The sequence below is a fragment of the Hoplias malabaricus genome, chromosome 15 (genome assembly GCF_029633855.1).
Source record: "Hoplias malabaricus isolate fHopMal1 chromosome 15, fHopMal1.hap1, whole genome shotgun sequence".
In the NCBI taxonomy this organism is placed as follows: domain Eukaryota; kingdom Metazoa; phylum Chordata; class Actinopteri; order Characiformes; family Erythrinidae; genus Hoplias; species Hoplias malabaricus.
The window spans coordinates 22,576,836-22,596,800 of record NC_089814.1 but is presented as its reverse complement, the minus strand read 5'-3'; the positions used below and the strand labels follow the sequence as shown (position 1 = coordinate 22,596,800).

General features: G+C 41.0%; 1 protein-coding gene across 5 annotated transcripts in view; it reads right to left on the bottom strand.

Moving 5' to 3' along the window:
- Positions 1-19,965, bottom strand: part of ebf1b (EBF transcription factor 1b) — a 171,910-nt gene that overhangs the window by 137,249 nt on the left and 14,696 nt on the right. For 4 of the 5 annotated variants that reach the window (XM_066645669.1, XM_066645671.1, XM_066645670.1 and 1 more), the window contains exons 5-6: positions 18,251-18,324; positions 13,548-13,616 (exon numbers count right to left, since the gene is read on the bottom strand). In XM_066645669.1, coding sequence (XP_066501766.1) covers positions 13,548-13,616; positions 18,251-18,324 — 143 coding nt within the window. Of the gene's footprint in view, positions 1-13,547; positions 13,617-18,250; positions 18,325-18,430; positions 18,525-19,965 lie in introns of those variants that run through there. The other variant, XM_066645674.1, reaches the window with a different exon arrangement.

Sequence of the window (19,965 nt, the reverse complement as noted above, 5' to 3'; positions counted from 1 at the left end):
CTCAGTGGCGCCCAAAGTGCAGGGGATTCAGTTTAATATCTGCCTTACTTTTGAATACAAAAGCTGTTGTTTTATGACATTTATTTGTTGAGGTTAGTAATGTGTTCACTGTTCTATGACTTCTGCACAGTTCTGTTTAACCATTGTTTGTAACCCTCCTCTTTTAAGGTAGCTTATCCTGTTCAGAAGAGTCAATCTTGTGTGACTTGCCACTCTACATGCCCTGCTAAACTTTCGGTTCTTGTTTCTCTGTTTACCAGCACTACGCATGGCCGATATTTCACTGACAATCACTAAAATACTTTTCTGAATCCAAAGGTGTGTGACAGTTTTTAGAGGGTTTACTGGTCAGTTATCCTATTCACACACCACAGAAACAAACAAATCCAAGCGCTGCGGTGTGTTGAAAACAGTGTTTTCCTCTCCGCCGCTCTCGCGCACCTGCGAAAGAGTGCAACACACAGCAGGAACTGACATCAATACCATAGGAGGGGTCTTTCCTGTCTACCATTCTGGGCTCAGGTCATTCAGCAGGAAACACTGATCATCAGGCCGACAAATAAGGTCTTACACACCTCGCTGGCGCTAAGCACGCACACACTCTTACACAATCTCGTATCTGTGAATTGTGGGGACATTACAAAGACTTCCATTCATTTTGTAGAGACTTACCATTCCGTTTTCCATAAGTGGTACTAGCTTAACTCTTACCCTAAACCTTAACCCTAATTCTAACGTAAATCCAAACATAAAACATGGCTTCATCTTAAAACTGAATGATTACATGAAGTCCACAAACTGTGGGTGTGTAAACAGAGTTTAGTCCCCTCTAGGTGACATATCCCTGACACACACACATACACACCCACACACACACAGTACACACAGTAGCAAAACATTCGAAGAGCAAAACAAACCAGTGCCCATCTCTTTCACATGGGAAAAGCTGCGAGTCGCTCTTGGTTTCAGATGTGCCGACATGATAAAGTTATTGAAACAACATGTGGGAAGTGTTTTACACTCATACACACACACACACACACACACATAAACCCAATGCCCACACACAACTCCACAGGAAAAACATTCTCTCTGGCCGCTGAAGAAAATATTCTTATTGTACTCTGGTGGTAAACACATGCACAATCACCTGAGCAGTGGAGGTGAGGAACCTGCACCCTACCTGTATACACACACACTCCTGTCTTTCCCACTTTTCACTCTTGTAAAAACGGTGCTGTAGAAAAGTCTAAGATCACCCTAAATGTTGTCAACTTTAACATTTCAAATTTTCAAACCAAAACTGATTATTATTCTGGAAAATATATCGGAGGTAATGTCTTTTTACAAAACAGATGAAGAAAACCTGGTGCTCCCAGAACAATGAACTGAACACCTAGAGCCCAGTCTTCAACACCATTGAATATGTTTGGTTTTAAAACGGAATTGTGAGAAGCAGAAAGTGTAACCCACTTTTAAGATTGGAGGATCGGAAGTGTTGAGAAACTACCCACATCCTTAATTTATACAGTGCAGTTTCTGTAGTGATTAGTAAAGATATAGGCTCTATTCTTTTTATTACAGTGATTATCACAATGATTTTTAAGCTGTAATTTAAAAAAAAAATACTACCCAATTCCTTTAAAAAGGGAAAGAATACAATAAATAATGAACAATAAATCTGTTGAATTTTCCATGTCATAAACAGTCCAATATATTACATTTTGAGCCATCGCTACTGATCCATTGGTCCAAAAAGGTCACACAATATGAAATAAAGTTCGTTTCTACTCATCGTCTAAGGTGGAACAGTATCTATGAGGGAATAAAAATGATTAATTTAAATTGCCACAGAAACGTCTTTATTACTCGAGTTGTTAAGTTTTGTAGCATTTTCTGTCTGTGTTACTTTTATTCAGTTAGCGCTCTCCTGAAATTAAGGTAGAAATGATCAGGTAGTGTCGCAGTCACACAGCTCCATGTGACTGTCTATGAGGAGTTTGGTGTGTTCTCCCTGTGTCCGCATGGGTTTCCTCCAGGTGCTCCCACATTCCAAAAACACACGTTGGTTGGCGACTCAAAGTGTCCTCAGATGTGTGAGTGAATGTGTGAGTGTGTATCAACCTGTGAAAGACTAGTGCCCCTTTTAGGGTGTGATTCCACCTTGCGCCCGTTTTTACTGCCATGAGCAAAGAGAGAAATCCTAGCATACCAGACAGAGACACTTTGTTTTCATACCCATTTACAGACACAGGGTCTTCACAAACGCATTAGACTGGTTCTGAGCATGCAAACAGACTCTTCAGAATTTTATAAAAAGGTTTTTTATTAAATTAGTGAACAGCACCTTTAAAGACGGCAGGAACCACACCACTCTGCGCTGGACACTGGTCCTCAATGACCACAATGAAACACATTGCGTTATCCCACGTCTATATTGCCAAAAGTATTCGCACATCTGCCTTCACACACATATGAACTTGAGTGACATCCCATTCGAAATCCTTAGGGTTTAATATGATGTCAGCCAAACCTTTGCAGCTGTAACAGCTCCAACTCCTCTGGGAAGGCTTTCCACAAGGTTTAAGAGTGTGTTTATGGGAATTTTTTTGACCATTCTTCCAGAAGCGCATTTGTGAGGTCAGACACTGGTGCTGGACGAGAAGGCCTGGCTCGCAGTCTCCGCTTCTGTGTAGGCCGGTCAAGTTTGTCCACACTAAACTCGCTCATCCATGTCTTTATGGACCTTGCTTTGTGCACTGGTGCCTAGTCATATTGGAACAGGAAGTGGTCATTCCCCAAACTGTGTGAGTATGATTTAGATGTGTGAGTAAATACTTTTGGCAATATAGTGTATATACTTACTAAAGCTATATGCTGTAGCTGAGCTTGCTTTAGCTAACAAAGCCCCTCCATCTGTCTGCCATTTACAGCCTGCGGCCAACGCAGCGGATTTGGCGAAGACGTGGCGAGGAATGAACGCGTCCATTCCATTTGTCTACCTCCGAGTCTCTCTCAGATGTCAATTAGACGGCCAGGAACAGATGGACAGTAATTAAGCTTACGTGATGGTGAGTAATGGTCTCACCTTCTGTAATGTAAATTAACCACAGAAATCTGAAATAGGTGCAAAAGAATCACACACACACACACACACACAGGCTGATGCGAACGTACCCAGTCAACTCTGCTCTTGAGCCGATCTGACGGAGTTGTGAGAGAGTGGCCCACAAAGGGTGATTGACAGCAGAGTCGATGGAGGTTTGATTGACAGGCCTCATTGCATACACACACACACACACAAGCACACACACATATACATGCACACGCACACACACACACACACACACACACACACACACAGTGCTGTGATTGGTCTTATCTCCAGCAGGGGAAAGGGGGCTTCCTTCCTCCCCACAGGCTGCCCCCCCCTTCTGACAGGACACACACCAGTGATTCCACTGACTGCAGCAACACACCCAACACACACATCCAACCTACACACACATTTTGAGCTGTGAGGTAGGTAGCCCTTGGGGCCAATACTGTCTTGGAGGAGAAGAAGGAGGGAGAGTGGGTGAAAGAGAGAGAGAGAGAGAGAGAGAGAGAGAGAGAGAGAGAGAGAGAGAGAGAGAGAGAGAGAGAGAGGTGGGGAGAGAGAGGGGGCAGAAGGAGAGAGAAAGAAAGAGAGGAAGGGAGAAGGACTGAAGGAAAGATAAAAATAAGAGGGAATGAATACGAGAGAGAGAGAGAGAGAGAGAGAGAGAGAGAGAGAGAAAGAAATAGAATATAAGGGAGACAGAGAGGGAGAGAAAGAGAGAGAGAGAGAGAGAGAGAGAGACTATCTGACTAACTGACATATGAATTGACAGTGAAATAAAGAAATACACAAAGCCACTAATAAAATGGAGCTGAACTGAATGACAGTGAAAAAAACAGACTTCGATAGAGAAACGAGGTGTTCCTAAAAGGCTGGGCAAGAGTGAGTGAGTGAGTGAGAGAGAGAGAGAGAGAGAGAGAGAGAGAGAGAGAGAGAGAGAGCAGCGGAGAAACAGCCTCCCTCTCACACGGCCGAACGCATCCGACTCTTTTGGGGTCAACCAGGCGTATGATAGGATTGTGGCGGGGTGAACTGCATATTGTTAACCCTATATTAACTTGGATAGGTAGAGGTCGATGGTGTGTTATTATCTCGTTCGCAGGCTGGGATTAAGTGGGCCACACGCAGCCGATCACAAAGGACCACTGCTGAGAAAGCCCAGCCAAGTCCTGTGGCTCGCTACTGTGTCAGCCCAGCACTGGGGACACGTCTGAATGTGTTAGAGATTTCCTCCTCCCTCTCTCTCTCTCTCTCTCTCTCTCTCTCTCTCTCTCTCTCTCTCTCTCTCTCTCTCTCTCTTCATTTCTCTTAATGCTCCCCTTCTTGCTGCTCTTGATTCCTCTCTCGCTGGCCCTCACTTTTCCTCCCTCGTTCTCTCAATCTGCATGCCACTGCTCTCTTTAATTGCTTCACAATAGCTGCCCAAAGCTGGCCAGGCTTGCCCTGACAATGACCAGATCAGCTTATTCACAGACAATGCGGAGCGACCATGTGGTAGGCAATGGATCCTGCTAATACACCAGGTCATGTCTGTCAGAGTCTCAGAGAAAAAAAAAAAGTCTCACAAATGCACAAGCAAACACCGATCTTTATTATTTTTATACGCATAATTTATAAAAAAGCCTTGGAAGTTATTAAACTCAAATGCAATTACACAATTATGCAGTTGTGCATTATGTTCCAGCAGCTTTAGCTCTACAAGTCATTATTTTTATCACTTGTTTCAATGGTAAGCATGTGTTTGCTTTCCATACAACAATAATCAGCAATAATAAATCAGAAAATAATACCAGAATAATAATAACAGACTCTGTTCCAGAACGCCGCTGTTTCAGTTCTAGTCCTTTACTGACATATGAAAATGTACTGACATAAAAAAATGTATTCTGTGGTTAATCATGATTAATCACAAGTTACAAATGCTAGTATTTCCTAGTTTGTTGTTTTTTAAGGGAAATAAATCAAATACATTGGTAGGGATTAGAGGGTACCATTCGTTTTACTTTATTATATCATTTCAGAGTAGTTTTTGATCTTTGAATTGAAATCTCTTAATTTGCTAAGTAAAAGTTTCAGGGAGAGTGTTCACATTTAACACAATGAAGCTTGGACACAATTTATTTGTTGAGAAAATTGCAGCACCCCGCTCATAGCTCAGTCAATAAAACTCCTACGTATTCCTTTTTCAACAACTTTATGAGAGATAAATGTGTGGATTAAGCCAAGCATTAGAAAATAAACATGTAGGACTTTTCACAGCAGCCGTTATGTGCATGTGTGTGTTTTATTTCACCACAAAAATAATGTAATCTACCTTCTGAACGCACCAGTAGCGACGCTGTGTTTACGTGACCTAATTAAACCACTAATACATCACTGAATCTGTAAACAGGGTGAATTATCGGAGGAAGATGTGGTTAATTTAGGTAAAATCATTTATTTGAATTGAAAAACAAAAAAAATATATTAATTACGTTTTCCAGATTAATCAGGTTAACATTGACAGCACACATTTTTACCTTAAAATTAAAGCTTCAAAATCATTGTGATGCTTCACTGACTTGTAAAAGAGAGAATGCAGACTCTTACTAGAGGAATAAAGGCTTTCTTACTCCAAGTTTAGCACTGCAGAAACAACTCTAAATTTTGGAAGAGGGTGGGAAAGCATCTTGATTTGTAATATTCCTTTAAGATAAATAGAAAGTCTCGGTCCTATGATATAGTTATGGCACTGGAGGCACATCTACCAAAAGTTTTTCTTACTTTTCTCTTATTTTCCTTAATTTTCAGTAAAGTTTTTATTTATTTACTTATTTATTTTTGATATAGTGCTAATAAAAGGAAAATGTAGGTTTGGATACAAGGTTTAAACCAGTCTCGGTCTATCAAGAAAAAATACAGGCATAGTCAGTATCCCTGAAGCAATCTTTGTTCCAGCCCAAAAAAGCCAAGGTGGGTTCACTCATCCCTACACACCCAGAGACCTCCTGACTTGCTGGTCATTTACTTTTGCTAAGCCACTCCGAAATGTTTACGTTAGCACTACCCCTTTTCAACAAGCCATTAAAACGTGAAAGGGGAGAGCAGGGGTGTCCCGTTAGGTCCGCTGCTACCACTGCCTCTTTCCGTCAGCTCTCACTGTCTTGTTTTGGTTAGTGTGTAGATCCAGATGTTGGGCCATTAGCGTCCAGGCCGGCCAGGGCCAAGAAAACGAAAAGGCAGAGAACTCGAGGCGATGGGGTGGCGGGGGTTGGTGGGAGACTGGGGTGGATTTTCAGGAAGTCCCACGATATCCACGGGAACTCTGACATTCCATCCTCGACCGGCCTGGCGACAGCCTCCTGACACGTCCCAGCATGGGCTCCAACATCCAAAGAGTATGAGAAACCTCACAGAGGACAGCAGCAAGCACCTCCAAAACAAGATGAAGCCAGACTAAAGCCAGAACTAAAATCAGGCATATGATTATTGTGAACAGATGTAGAGTAACTTTAATTTAACAAAAGATCAAACACATTTAAAGGCAAAGTCTAACATTGCAGTGAGCTGCTGGTCTCTCTGGTTTGTTTTCATTTAGAAGTTCCAAGTCTTTTAAGGTGGAATGGTATGTTTGAGGGGAAAAAGCTTGTTTGTTGTTTGTATGAGGCTGAAGTCTAACTTGTCTGTACGTTTCTATTCACTGTTTGAATTACCACAGAAAGTAATTTATTACTCGAGTTGTTTAGTTTTGGAGCACTTTCCATCTGTGTTTACTTTCATGCAGTTAGCTCTTTTCTGAATTCAGTCAGATCCATCTACAGCAAAAATAAGTAAAAATGACCCCTCTGTGGAGCAGGAATCAAGCATTTTCAACATTTGAAGGTCTCTTTGTTGTCTAAAAACCAGTTTTTTTCTTCCATGAGCAGAGAAATCCTAGCATAGCCTAGACCCATTTACTGGAGCTTCGTAAACACATTAGACAGGTTTCCAACTCACAAACAGACTGGTATAACGTAGCAGAGTGTAATTCAGTTGCAAGAGGGAGGAGGAGTGGGAAGGAGGTCTTTTCCTACCCTCCTCCAAAAGTTACATAGTGCAGTTTTTTGCAGAGCACAATGACAGAGGCTCTGTTCTCCCTATTATAGGTCAGTGGAACATCACAGTGATTTTGAAGCTGTCATTTTATGGTAAAAATAATACCTAGTGTCGCTTTAAGTCAGGCATGTTGGAAGTAGTAGGACGCTGTATAACTTACTTGCCCTAACGCTTATAAAATTCTCACGCTTTATTATGAAAATGAATAAACATGTGGCAAGGGGTTCAAATAAGCCTAAATTAGCACACACACATACACACACACACACACACAAACTAACTCAGCTTTCTCACACCCCTCCCAGGCCAAAAGGATCTCAGGTCTCAGGAATAACAAGCAACCTGTAAGCTGAGATGCCTCAAAGGAGCCGCTAGGAACAGAGCGACAAAACTTGATGCTAGCGACCTATTTCTCTTTAAAAATCACGACAAATAGTAAACAGAGAGAGATGCACAGATCTTTTATAAATCCGTTAAAACACAGCCGCATGAACTGCTCCTACGGGAGGCTGAACTTGGGGACAAAAATGTTTAGATATTGTTTTTTTAGCCTAACATAAAACTAAAACTAGCAGGGCAAAGGGAGGGGTGGAATAAAACAACGCATTGAACAATAGAGGTCCTCAGCAGGGCTGGGGTGGAGGAAGATGGTGGGGGGGGGGGTGGAGTGCCTGATCTGAAAGTGATTAAACTGGGAGGAAAACATGGAGAGGGGGAGGGGAAAAAGTGTGGAGGTGTCTATTAGACGTCAGCTGGCTGTTGTGTCTATGTCAATGAGAGGGGGATTAAGGTATTGGAAATGAACTGACAGAAGAAGAATGAAAGGTCAGTCTAGGATGAGGAGGCCAGGAGAGAGAGCATATGGATTAACAAGCGAGACACTAACGTATTTCTACAGCAGGATACACACGTTTACACACGTTACATCACAATGATTTTGAAGCTGGAGGAAATACTACCTAGTGATTCCTAAATACCAATATCAAATATTTGATAATCCGATAAACAGCACTTCTTTGTCTTATCTTAATAGGTGGACACTTTTGGGTGTTTTTCTCTATGAAAGCAAACATGTGTGTATACACACACACACACACACACACACACATTCACACCTCTTAACCCAACCTTAAAACATGTCTTCAGCTTAATGTAATGTAATGATTTCCATTGTAGGAACCTGTTGGTGAGTGTGTAAACAAATTTCGGTCCCCGCATTGTAATATATACCTAATTTAGACAAATGCACACACACACACACACAGAAAGAAAGAGTTAGAAGAATAAAAAAAGTTAGAAACAAAAGATCCACAGAAAACAAGAAGCATGAAGAACAAATGTTTTTACATATGGCGTAAATCAAAGTGCTTGCTGGAGTCGATTATGAATCCCGTGAGCAGTTTTGATTTGTGGTATTTCACCGCCCTCAACTTACATACTCATCGCACATGTGTACAAACCAGAAACAACCGGCAAACCTGTGAAAGTGACACACACGCACTTGCTTTAATTCAAGTCAAATACGCTCAGTAACGACCCTTGCATGCCAAAGCCCGACCTGCTATTGTTTGTTTACAAATGCGTGATATAAACCAGGATAAACATGAAATTTGTTCTTTTAACGCTATAATAAGAGTTCATTAGTGTTTTTAACACAGGCCTAGGTTTGCTGCGGTCTGTCTGAGCGTCTTCGGAGAGGAATCTAATTAGGGCGTCCCTCTCGACACGAAAACCCGGAGAATTAGCACTAGCTGAGCTAATTGCTGCAGTGAAATCGAATCAGCGCTTTCAAACATGAGCCGCCTAATGAGCTCTTATTTACCCAGATAAATAACTCAGAGGAAAGAGCAAGGGCTGGGTGCTGCTGTGGCCGCTGTATGTTGTTTTGCACGCAGAGTGGAAATAATAAGCTATAATCGAGGCAGTATCATCGGGAGCACTGTTTGTTTTTGAGTAAACGACACACTGCCAGCAAGCTATCAAAGCAAATGAAGTTAAAAAAATACAAAATGTCTCCTTCCCCATCACTTTTTTATTTTATTTTATTTTATTTTATTTATTTATTTTTTTTTTTTTTTTGCTCTTCACTTGTGTGACCCATTTTCTGTGCTATGAGAACATTTGACAAAAATCTGAATGTGCCATGTAAAAAACTGGTATGAATTTGTTGCTATGAGAATGTGGCTTCTTTCTGAAGAGTCTGTTGTATGTTAACAATCCGAGAGACTTTAAGACATTTGAAATAATATTTAGATGAGTAATCTATTTCCATACATAGCCTATTAGCCAAGTCATGTCTGCATCATATTTTTATTTGTTAGCTTAGCATTGACTCTGTGTGGCTAAAATTGCTAACAAATACAATGTCAATTAGACCTCAACTAGCCCAACCCACACTTTCATCTGCAATAATACAGACTTGAGAACCTGATGTGGGACACAGCAGGACAGATTGTGAACCACAAGCTTTGAATGAACTGAGAGACATTTTTAGGGCTGTAAAGTTAGTCTAGCAGCTCTTGTGCTAAATAAAAATGTGGACACAAACTTGTCTTGGTTAATCAAGCACATCTATGGTAAGTAAAAACATTATGCAAATTTTACTAAGTCTCAGGTTTAGGCTCGTGCCTCAATATTTCTCTGAAATTTTTTCTAACCTTTGATTCAGTAATTACACAGCAACATGAGTTCATGTGTTTTCCTCAGAGTGTCGTTTTTGCAGGGAGTGTTAAACGTCTCCTCTAAACCAGGACCTTGAATATTAAGGATAAGCAAAACAACGCAGCGAATTTTAGGTTTTGAAAAACAAAACTGCACACAATTTTAGTTGTATTCATTACTCACACATCAACAGCACAGACCATAATTTAGCAGTAGGAACTACTAGTGAATCGACATTTTCCACTCTGTCAGTGCTGATCTAGGGGCTTGTGTTTGAATTTACCTAAACATTCTTGGCTTCTCAGAAACCAAAAAGCACATTATCAGGGAAACAAAACATTAACCCTGGTTCATTTAAGTCACAGCCTTTTTCCATTAAGGACCTACAGGTCCACTACAGGTACCTAATTCGGCCGTACACGTTTAAAAAAGTTGTATATATATTGTTTTTAATTTATTATATACATATATATATATATATATATATATTAAATGTGCCTGCACTTTTGCACATTTAGGGTTTTTTCCTTTGATCAGCTCAAACTAATGCACATAATGGAGGATTGTGAGAAACACTGCTGGAGACAGAGCTGTGTCTGAAATTGTCCCACTTTAGCAATACACAGCCTAATCAGTCACAGGAAGCAAAATCTAAGAATCACAACACTAGCTATGAATAATACGCTGCGACTGAGGCAGATGAGAGAGCAGGAGCTCTTGCGCTGATAAAAGTCAGCGGATCTTGTTTGTTCTGTGAGGTTTGAAGGTGTGTGTGTGTGTGTGTGTGAGACGATGTGTGCATGCATGTGCACATTTTATTGCTCATCTGTGTGCGCGTGTGTGTGCGTGCGTGTGCGTCTCTCCGTCTACATGTGTTTCTGATGACTCTGGCCTCAGCTGTCCCCAAAAAGCTGTGGCTGTTGTAATTATGTGAAGCTGACAGTGTATTGGGTGTTGATGGTGTTGGACTGATCTCATTTCTGTGAGGATTTGATCGCATTCAGCTACAAGAGCAGTACTCTGTTACTGAAGATGAGCAGTTCATGGATCACAAAAGTGACTCCAACTCATCCCTGAGGAATTGCATGGAGCTTCATCACTCCGGAGAACAGTGTCACTACTCTACAGCACAATGTTGACGGTGGAGCATCCCTCTTCATTTCATGATTTCCTGTGAAGTTTATACAAGGTGTGTCCTCAATGTATTGTACAGTCATTCACTAATAAGGAATGTCTGCAAACTCTTTAACATATAATTTATGCCTTACTTGATCAGGTCTTTGACAGACATTAAACAAAGCCCAAGTTATATGCAAACATCTATATAAAATTATCTATCGTCTACTTCACTGAAACAAACAGCAACTCTGTTGAAAAGTGAGATTTTAAATTTACAACTAATGCCATATATTTTTGTAAGAAGAATTTAAAGATGATAAAATAATGCATGATTGTGCATTATTGTGCTCTGTAGGGGCATTTTTGCAATATTTTTATTACAATAGTTTTGGTTAATGCCAAATTTAAATGCAATGCATTCATTATCTGTAAGCGCTTATCCAATTCAGGGTCGCGGTGGTTCTGGAGTTTACATGGAATCATTGGGTGCAAGGCATGAACACACCCTGGGGTTCCAGTCCTTCACAGGGCAACACACACACAGGTCCCTGGAGCTGTGTGACTGCAACACTGCCCTCTGCACCACCCGCTCCGTGTGACTGTCTGTGAGGAGTTGGTGTGTTCTCCCAGTGTCCGCATGGGTTTCCTCCGGGTGCTTCGGTTTCCTCCCACAGTCCAAAAACACAAGTTGGTAGGTGGATTGGTGACTCAAAAGTGTCCGTAGGTGTGAGTGAATGTGTGTGTTGCCCTGTGAAGGACTAGCGCCCCCTCCAGGTTGTATTCCCGCCTTGCGCCCAATGATTCCAGGTAGGCTCCGGACCCATCGCGACCCTGAACTGGATAATTGGTTACAGATAATGAATGAATGAATGAATGAATTTTTGTAAAGTTGTCTTCTATAAACAGTGATACATAAGTGAAATTTATCTGCAAAATGCACTATAATAAAAGAGTACAATAAAACTGTAAAACAAAAATTCTGCTACATGTGTCCATAGCTGTTTTATAAGCTATACCACTAAAGCAGTGCCCAGTCCAAGAAGACAAGAAGACCGAACAGGAGAAGAACATAGAGAAGATACCCCACCCCTTTGTCCCCTCATCAGGGACTGATTTTTACAAATGATGTCCATTTGAGAAAAGTTTCAAATTAGGCCATTCTCGACTGCACGCAACAATAACTCTTCTGAGAAGGCATGCTGATCAATGCAGCATAAATCAAACATTTCTCTGTCTTGGTTGTACATTCTTTGCAGAATAGATTTGATTTGTGGCCTGACGTGGTCATGTGGACAAATCATGGAAGAACTCTGCTGGGAAAAAATGAGACACATTCAACAGGATGCCAGTTTTTTTTTTTTGTTTGTTTGGTTTTGCTTTTTTTTAAACAGAAAAAAAAAATTCTGAACAGCGCATGGTGCCATACGAGATAGTTTTCTTGTGTTTTCATGGCATCCTTAGGTGCATCTTCCAGAACGTGGTCTTTCATGGTCACATCAGTGTCCAGTGAGTAGAGGTATGTATCGTTCAGAGTGTAGGGCTGAGGCCAGAGCTTCCACATTACGCAAAAAGAGCACTTTCCACACTACCCAACTAAACAGAACCAAGCGTACCTGGGGCACCGTGCACAAGCGTTAACAACCACAACACAAACAACAATGAAGTGACCGTGGCCAAGAATGTGGCTAATATGCCAATGTTATGGCTGGTGCAATAAATACAACTATTTATATAATTTAACTATTAATGATACAAGTGTGTTTTAATACACTAATGATGGAGTAGGATTTGAAGGGAATAGATGCAGAGAGAAAAGGAAGTTGCATTTGGATACCTATGAGGGTCAGGAAAGAGAGAGAGAGAGAGAGAGAGAGAGAGAGAGAGAGAGAGAGAGAGAGAGAGAGAGAGAGAGAGAGAGAGAGAGAGAGAAGGAAGTCTGAGGGCCTTTGGCTGCTATTGTTTCAAAGGCCATTATCCATGTGGGTTTCATTAAGGAGAATAATGCACAAAAAAAAATAAAAATAAAATAAAAACAAATAACCAACAGCCCAGTTCTGGGGCTGGGGAACAGAATCCAAATAAAGACCAATTACCAATTTGAAATACTTATTATGTTGATATTATCTTGAATGTTTGCATGGTTCCTGTCAAACACTCTCTGGAGAACCGATTTGAAAAACGCAGAGTTTTGGCCGTGAATTCTTTCGCACTGCTTCCAGAATAAATCCAAAAGTGGTGAAGCCTGCCAGTAGCAAATTAGCATCCAGCAGCAGACATCTTAAAGATCTCACTTGTTTCAAATGTAGCTTTAATAGTATAGGGCACAACTGGATTATAAGGCATGATCATATTTTCAAAATATGTTACAAAACCTGACCAAGTCCTTAAGAGAAACAAAAGCCAAAAACTCTGCCCCAGGAAGATCGCAGAGTCCCGATCACAGAGTCTGGCAACATGCCTCTATCTCCAAATATACAGAGGAATCAAATGCCTGACATTACCACAACTGTAGCACCATAAAAACTCCTGTTTACTGTGCACACACATCCAGACACCTGCCCCTGTAGAGTGAAGCGAAAGGAAGTGCTCCTACCTGTCGATGATAACTGGGTCCGAGGGTGTCTCATTTCTGTTCCCGCAGCTTTTTTTGTCACAACACCGACTGGTGCAGGAGAATGGAAAAAAAGAGGAAAAAAATAACACATTAATACATTATACCTTTACATCCTAGGTTTATTACTGAGCTATACACTGTAAGACTTACGTCTCATTCACTTCCAGTTATGTGTTCCCTACAAGGCACTTTAAAAAGTAAATACAGACATCATTTAACCTTTAAAATCTGACAGACACGGTTTTAGTTTTGTTCAAATAATCACATGTACTCATTCTCATGAAATAACACGTGTGTCATTCGTGTTTACTGTGTTTAGAAAGACAACTTTTAACATAAACTCGGTGTTACACAATTTTGTCATTCCCGAAATATGTGTGAGAAGTCATTACTATTGAATTACACTATACTTTGGTTAAAGCCAGTGGGGAGCTAACGGCACACAGGAGGGCAACAGGCCTTAGGTTCATTAGATATTGACACATATGGACAGATAACTGCTTCCAAATAACAGCAATTCAAACCAGAGGCTGGTTTGCCTTTAACGGCAGCTGGGTGGGAATGAGTGACATGAGGAGAGCAGAAAGGATCCAGTGGGTTTTGTCCTCATATTACCTGAGACAGGTAAAGGGTGGGGCTGTGTGTCGGGGGTAGGGTTTACTCTGAGTGCACGCATACGTCATCCTCCAGTTGGAAGCAGCTAGTAAAATCTTTGGTTTTACGATTCATTTTGCACTAAATGCGGATCGGTCAGCACTTACACCAATCAGCCATATCTATACTACCACCCCCTAGTTTCTACACTTACTGTCCACTGACTGTATACCTGTACTCACTGGAGTCCATCTGTTGTTACACCCCCTGTTCTTCAGTGATCAGGACCCACACAGGCCCCCCGACAGAGCAGGTATCATTTGGGTAGTGCATACTGTTGGGTGGTGGACTAGTCTCATTCCAGTAGTGACACTGAGGGGATTAAAAACTCCAGCAGCCCTGCTGTGTCTGATCCACTTGTACCAACGCAACAAACCACACACTAACATGCCACAGTCACATCAGTGTTACTCCAGCACGGAGAATGACCCATCATCTAAATCATACCTGCTCTGTTGGGGTCCTGAGCATTAAAGAACAGGGTGAAACAGGGCTAACAAAGTATGCAAAGCAACAGACAGTCTGATTTGTAGAACTACATTCTACATGCTCCTGCGTGGTCAGTGGAGTTGAGAGTGTGTGTTCACAAGAGACATATAATATAAAGTTGTGAAGTAAAACTACATTTTGATATTCTACAGGTTTACAATAGTTAACTTTGTTATACTTTACATTAATACTATAAGGCTAATAAGGTCATTTAGGGCTGAGGTGACCAGAGTGCAATTGATAGGTTAGGGATTGTGAAGGGAGAGTAAAAAGGGGGGCTCAATAAAGAAGGAAAGAGGGAGTGAGAGAAAGGGAGAGAGAAAGAGACCCCCTGGGCTCAGATTTCCTCTGCACAGATGGCAGTGGAACGCTGAAAGGGGCTGGGGACGAAACTGTCACATGAAACCCCTGGCATTGTCCCTCTTCCCCAATATACTCACTGCGCTCTCTCTCTCTCTCTCTCTCTCTCTCTCTCTCTCTCTCTCTTTCCTGCTTTCTTATCACTCCCCCCAACCCCATTCGTCCCTGTGACACAATTTTCAGGCCCTTATCAATAATGATTATGACTCTAGCAGTAGATTGGTTGTATGGTTGTTTGCATAGATGGCTCTCAGGTGGATTATATCTACATATCAGAGTCTTGTTTAATATGAGAACAAAATGTATAATAGAAGTATTTTCATTAGTGGCCTCATACTTTTGAACTATCTAATATATATATATTATAAAATATATAAATGGAATGGGCTTGTGTGTTAAGATGTTGCAAATAGTGAGATATCATCAAATTTTCCCTCTTCTTTCCTTTGTGATTCCGCTTCAACTAGGTCAGTGTCATCCCAAAGGACCAACACAAGAGAGAGTCAAGTGTGTGAGTGTGAGTGGTTGTGTTTCTATATATTTGTGAGGACCAGATGTCCTCACAAGGATAGGAATATCTCACATTTGTGGTACTGGGAGGATAATTTGGTTTTACAAAAACCTGCAAAATAGAGAGTAATGATTTACTTCTTGTTACTGAGGTTAAGGTCAGGGTTAGGGTTAGGTGTAAGTGTAGTGTTAATTAGCTACATTAATCATTATTCCATTGCAGGTCCTCAGAAGTACTGTAGAGCCATCATGTGTGTGGGTGGGTGTGTGTTTGTGTGAGCAGAGTGAGGGAACATGATTTTTGTAGCTGCCTAACGATCAAATCTGTTAGCACCCATGGGAGACAGGGTCCCTATCAACCTCCTCCTGCCACACAGAACAACACACACATGCTCACAGCATTAAAGCACTATAAGCAGAAATGATGTTAATTACTTCATGCCTATATCAGCTTATTTTTCGGAGGGGGGGGGCATTATCTATTTTTCCTGTTAACATCAGTCCATCCCTTAGGACCCCCTGAAAGGAAATGGCATCTTTAATCTCAGCGCTTCCTTCCCGATGCAGCTTATGAAGAAATTAAACCCAAATCGCCTCACGTAATTAACAACACGCAGCGGCTGCTGTCGACATCGCAACGTGGCTGCCCCGATCCCCCCCCGCAGCCACCACCACCCCACGCCCCAACGTATGTTTTGCTTCATCGAATGCTTTGATTTATGTCACTGCCCTTGTGTTATGACAACCTTAATCTGTAAAAAGGGATCCGGTCTGGCTACGTTCTGCAAAGAGTGTCCCCAAGCACGTCCTCCCCACTGTTTTGGACTTGGTTTATATATATATATATATTTATATAAACCAAGATCCATATATATATATATATATATATATATATTTTTTTTTTTTTTTTTTATCTGTTCAAATGAAAGGAATAAGAACTTCTGTCCCACAGTTGCAAGCTGGCACCGCACCATATGGCTAATGGTGGTGTGTGGCAATTAGCAGGGCTGATTAATAGTGAACAGCCTAATTTTCTGCTTATAATTGAGAGTGCGTCGGAACACCCCCGACATACGTACACACTCACAGAATCAGCACTGTGCTGTGGGAAGTGATGGAGGCGAGCCCAAATGCTTGGCACCAGATTGCCTAGTGTCACGCTGGAAGATGTTTGTCACTGTCATGTGTGTGTGTGTGTGTGTGTGTCTGTGTGTATACACACATGCCTCCACTACTACATGAGCTTTTGACTAAGTTATGTATCCTCCTATTTCAAACCTGGCATTTGCTGGAGTGGAGTGGAGGCGTATTTGTTAAGTTGGGGAAAAAAAATAAAAAATCAAACTGAGTAATGAGTTTCCACTTGCCCTAATTAACTAGGTATCGGGGTGATATTCATGAGGAGGGGCACTGTTAAAATGCCGCTAAAAATAGGAGGAGGTCTATCTTCACAACCTACTTTTATGCAAAATTCATCTTCACATGTTAATTAAAGACAGAACGGGTGATAGCAAAAACTCATCTTCTACCTTGTTTTACTTATCGTTGTCTTCTTCATACACGAGAGGTTTTAAAGGCTGACCTGGTTGGCATTAGGCACTAGCAACAAGGCATACTACTTCATTCCTAGCATATTACTGTATTCTACTGAGACCATTGCAATCATACAGGACGTAGGGTTATCATTTAGAGGCAGAATATATCTAAACGAATGCATATGCATATTTTATATTCATCTAAACTGGGACTACACTGTGTCACACTGTTGCAATTAGGCAATGAACAATGGCCAGATTTCCTTAAGAACCTATATTAAATGTTCAAGGTAACCCACAAAAACACAAGTGCAGTTATATAACTAGTGCAAAAGAAAGTGTTGTTAGAAAAGAGAACAGTCTATTGTTAGGTATTTGGGACTATAGGGGTCCTAGAGGGACATAGGCTAATACAGTGTGGTGATTTCTGTTCTTAAAGCAACACTAGGTCGTACTTTCACTTCATAAACACAGCTGCAAAATCATTGTGATGACTCAGTGACCTGTGACAGGAAGAACAGAGCTTCTGTCGTCGCTACTCTGGGCTCAGCTCTGCAGAAACTGGACTATGTAACTTTTGAAGGAGGGTAGGAAAACACCCCCAACAACCTCCACTCTCCCCCTTGATTACAGTGCTGTAAAAGTGAATTACACTCTGCAGCTGTAGGAGCAAAAAGCAAACATTTTTGCTTTTTATTTAAATATGTTTATAATTAAATATAATTGTATTATATAGATGAAAATAATCATATTTTATGGATATATCCCATATGTAATACCTGAATGTGCCTTTACTTTTTTCTGGATAAAATAACCAGTTTTATAAATATCTAATTAAATGCAATATAAATATGATTTCAATAATCACATGCACTTTCAAATGAAAGCAACTCATAATGGTGCACTTCCTCTAAGTCACTGCCATGTCATGAATTTGCAAGTACTATTCCCATTTGTACCACAGAAATCATCAAAGAAAATAACCATTATTAATACTTTTATGACTCACACTAAGTTTGCTTTGGAGACTTTAACATGAATTTAAAAGCAACTAGTAGAGGATAACGAGTGTGCGTTCACTTAAGTACAGTCATCACAAACTTTGACCAATTCTGTGCTGAATGACTAACGTACCTGCACATGATTTCATGGGTAAGCAGCACACGGCACATCTCGGGGTTCTTGTCCTGACCTTCGTAGATGATAGCCTTGGAGAGAAGGAAAATGAGGGTAGGGTAAGTAACTGGAACAGGGAGATTTCAACAATGAGCATTTGAAGCAAGTTTCACATGAGGGAACACCCCATAAGAATACCTCCAAGTTTGCTGGTTCCATATTGTCATTGTGAACATAAAAACAGACATCTCCATTTTTGCAGATTTCCTTCACATTGTGTGAAATTCTTGTAATGAATTGACCAATCATAACAAAACGTGTACAGAAAGAACTGAACAAATGTAACTGTACTGAAATATGGCACATCTGTTTTCTATCTAAATGCACTGAAGACACCTTCATGGTACAACCCCAGTAACATAAGGGGGACTCACCACTGTCAGTCTAAAGCCCTATTCATACAGAAAGGTTTTACCTGTGGACGTGGGGTAAAGTAATTACTACTGGAATTTCTCTGTGGTTTTTAATCCTACCACCATTCACTCTTTACACTTTTTCACTCATCTGTCACAAGTTCACGCTCCCGTCTAGGGAAAGGTTCCCGAGCATTTTACTGTAAAATGACCAGTGAAATTATCTCCAGGTTTCATTAATCCCATGCGAATACACATGTGGGCAAATATTCATATCCCAGGGAAAACTGTTTTCCCTCGTGGGTTTTGTTCGAGAATGGAGGAGCATTTAGTGATGAAATATACAGTTCGAGTACCAAATATACAATTCGAGGCCAAGCTCAGCTGCTGAACAATGTGACACACTCAAATCAACAAAACGAGACATTTATTGTAGGGTTTTGTGTGTAATAGCAGCCTACATACATGTTATAACCATGTGTCCTAGTTTGCCATCTTCTCGCCCATCATCTATTTTGAAGAACTAAGAGATAAGGTGGTCGAGGGCTGGATATTTTTGGCGTGAGGGCTGTTCTCGGAACAGTAATGAAAGTCTAAAAATTCCAGTAGTTCTGCTGAGTCTGATCCACACAGTGTGACAGCAATGCATGAATGGTGCAGCCACTCCCATCTCTGTTATTTTCACTAAGATATCTTATCCAGTGCGAATCCATCATAAACATTACATGACGTCCTGTTTGTAAAATCACATGTAATCTCCCCATGTAAAGCTAATCCCATGTGAATAGGAATTAATGCAAATTTTCAGAGTGTATGTGAATGTTCTATAGGGCTCCTATCTCTTAAAGACTTACAATCTCAAGTGCAACCTCTTAAACCCAATCTGTAACATTTTTCCCACCCTGCTCCTCCTTCGCTTGCTCCTGTACAGTCTGGAATTTAAGAGAGCGATTTCCACTTGAGAAAAACACAAACATCCAGCAAAGGGGCTTGAGAGCTTAAGCTTTTACGGCCTGTGGCCAGCACTGTGTATAATGCACAGCACCATGTGTCGTGGGAACCCATTTGGGGTGTTCCAATGTTATCTGGCCAAGGAACTGTCCATCCAGAGGGTCTGGACAGCCACGGGGCTCATGGAAAGACATAAAAAAGTGATGATGGGAAGAACAAGCTGTTAAACATCTTGCTTTTGACCATTCCTGCATTTTCCCAACGTGAGGCTGATCGTTACAAAAGTTATGAAACAACACGCCTAGAAAAATACTTACATAAAATGTATTCAAAGCATATTTTACCTCAAAACACATTTTTAGTGTCTAA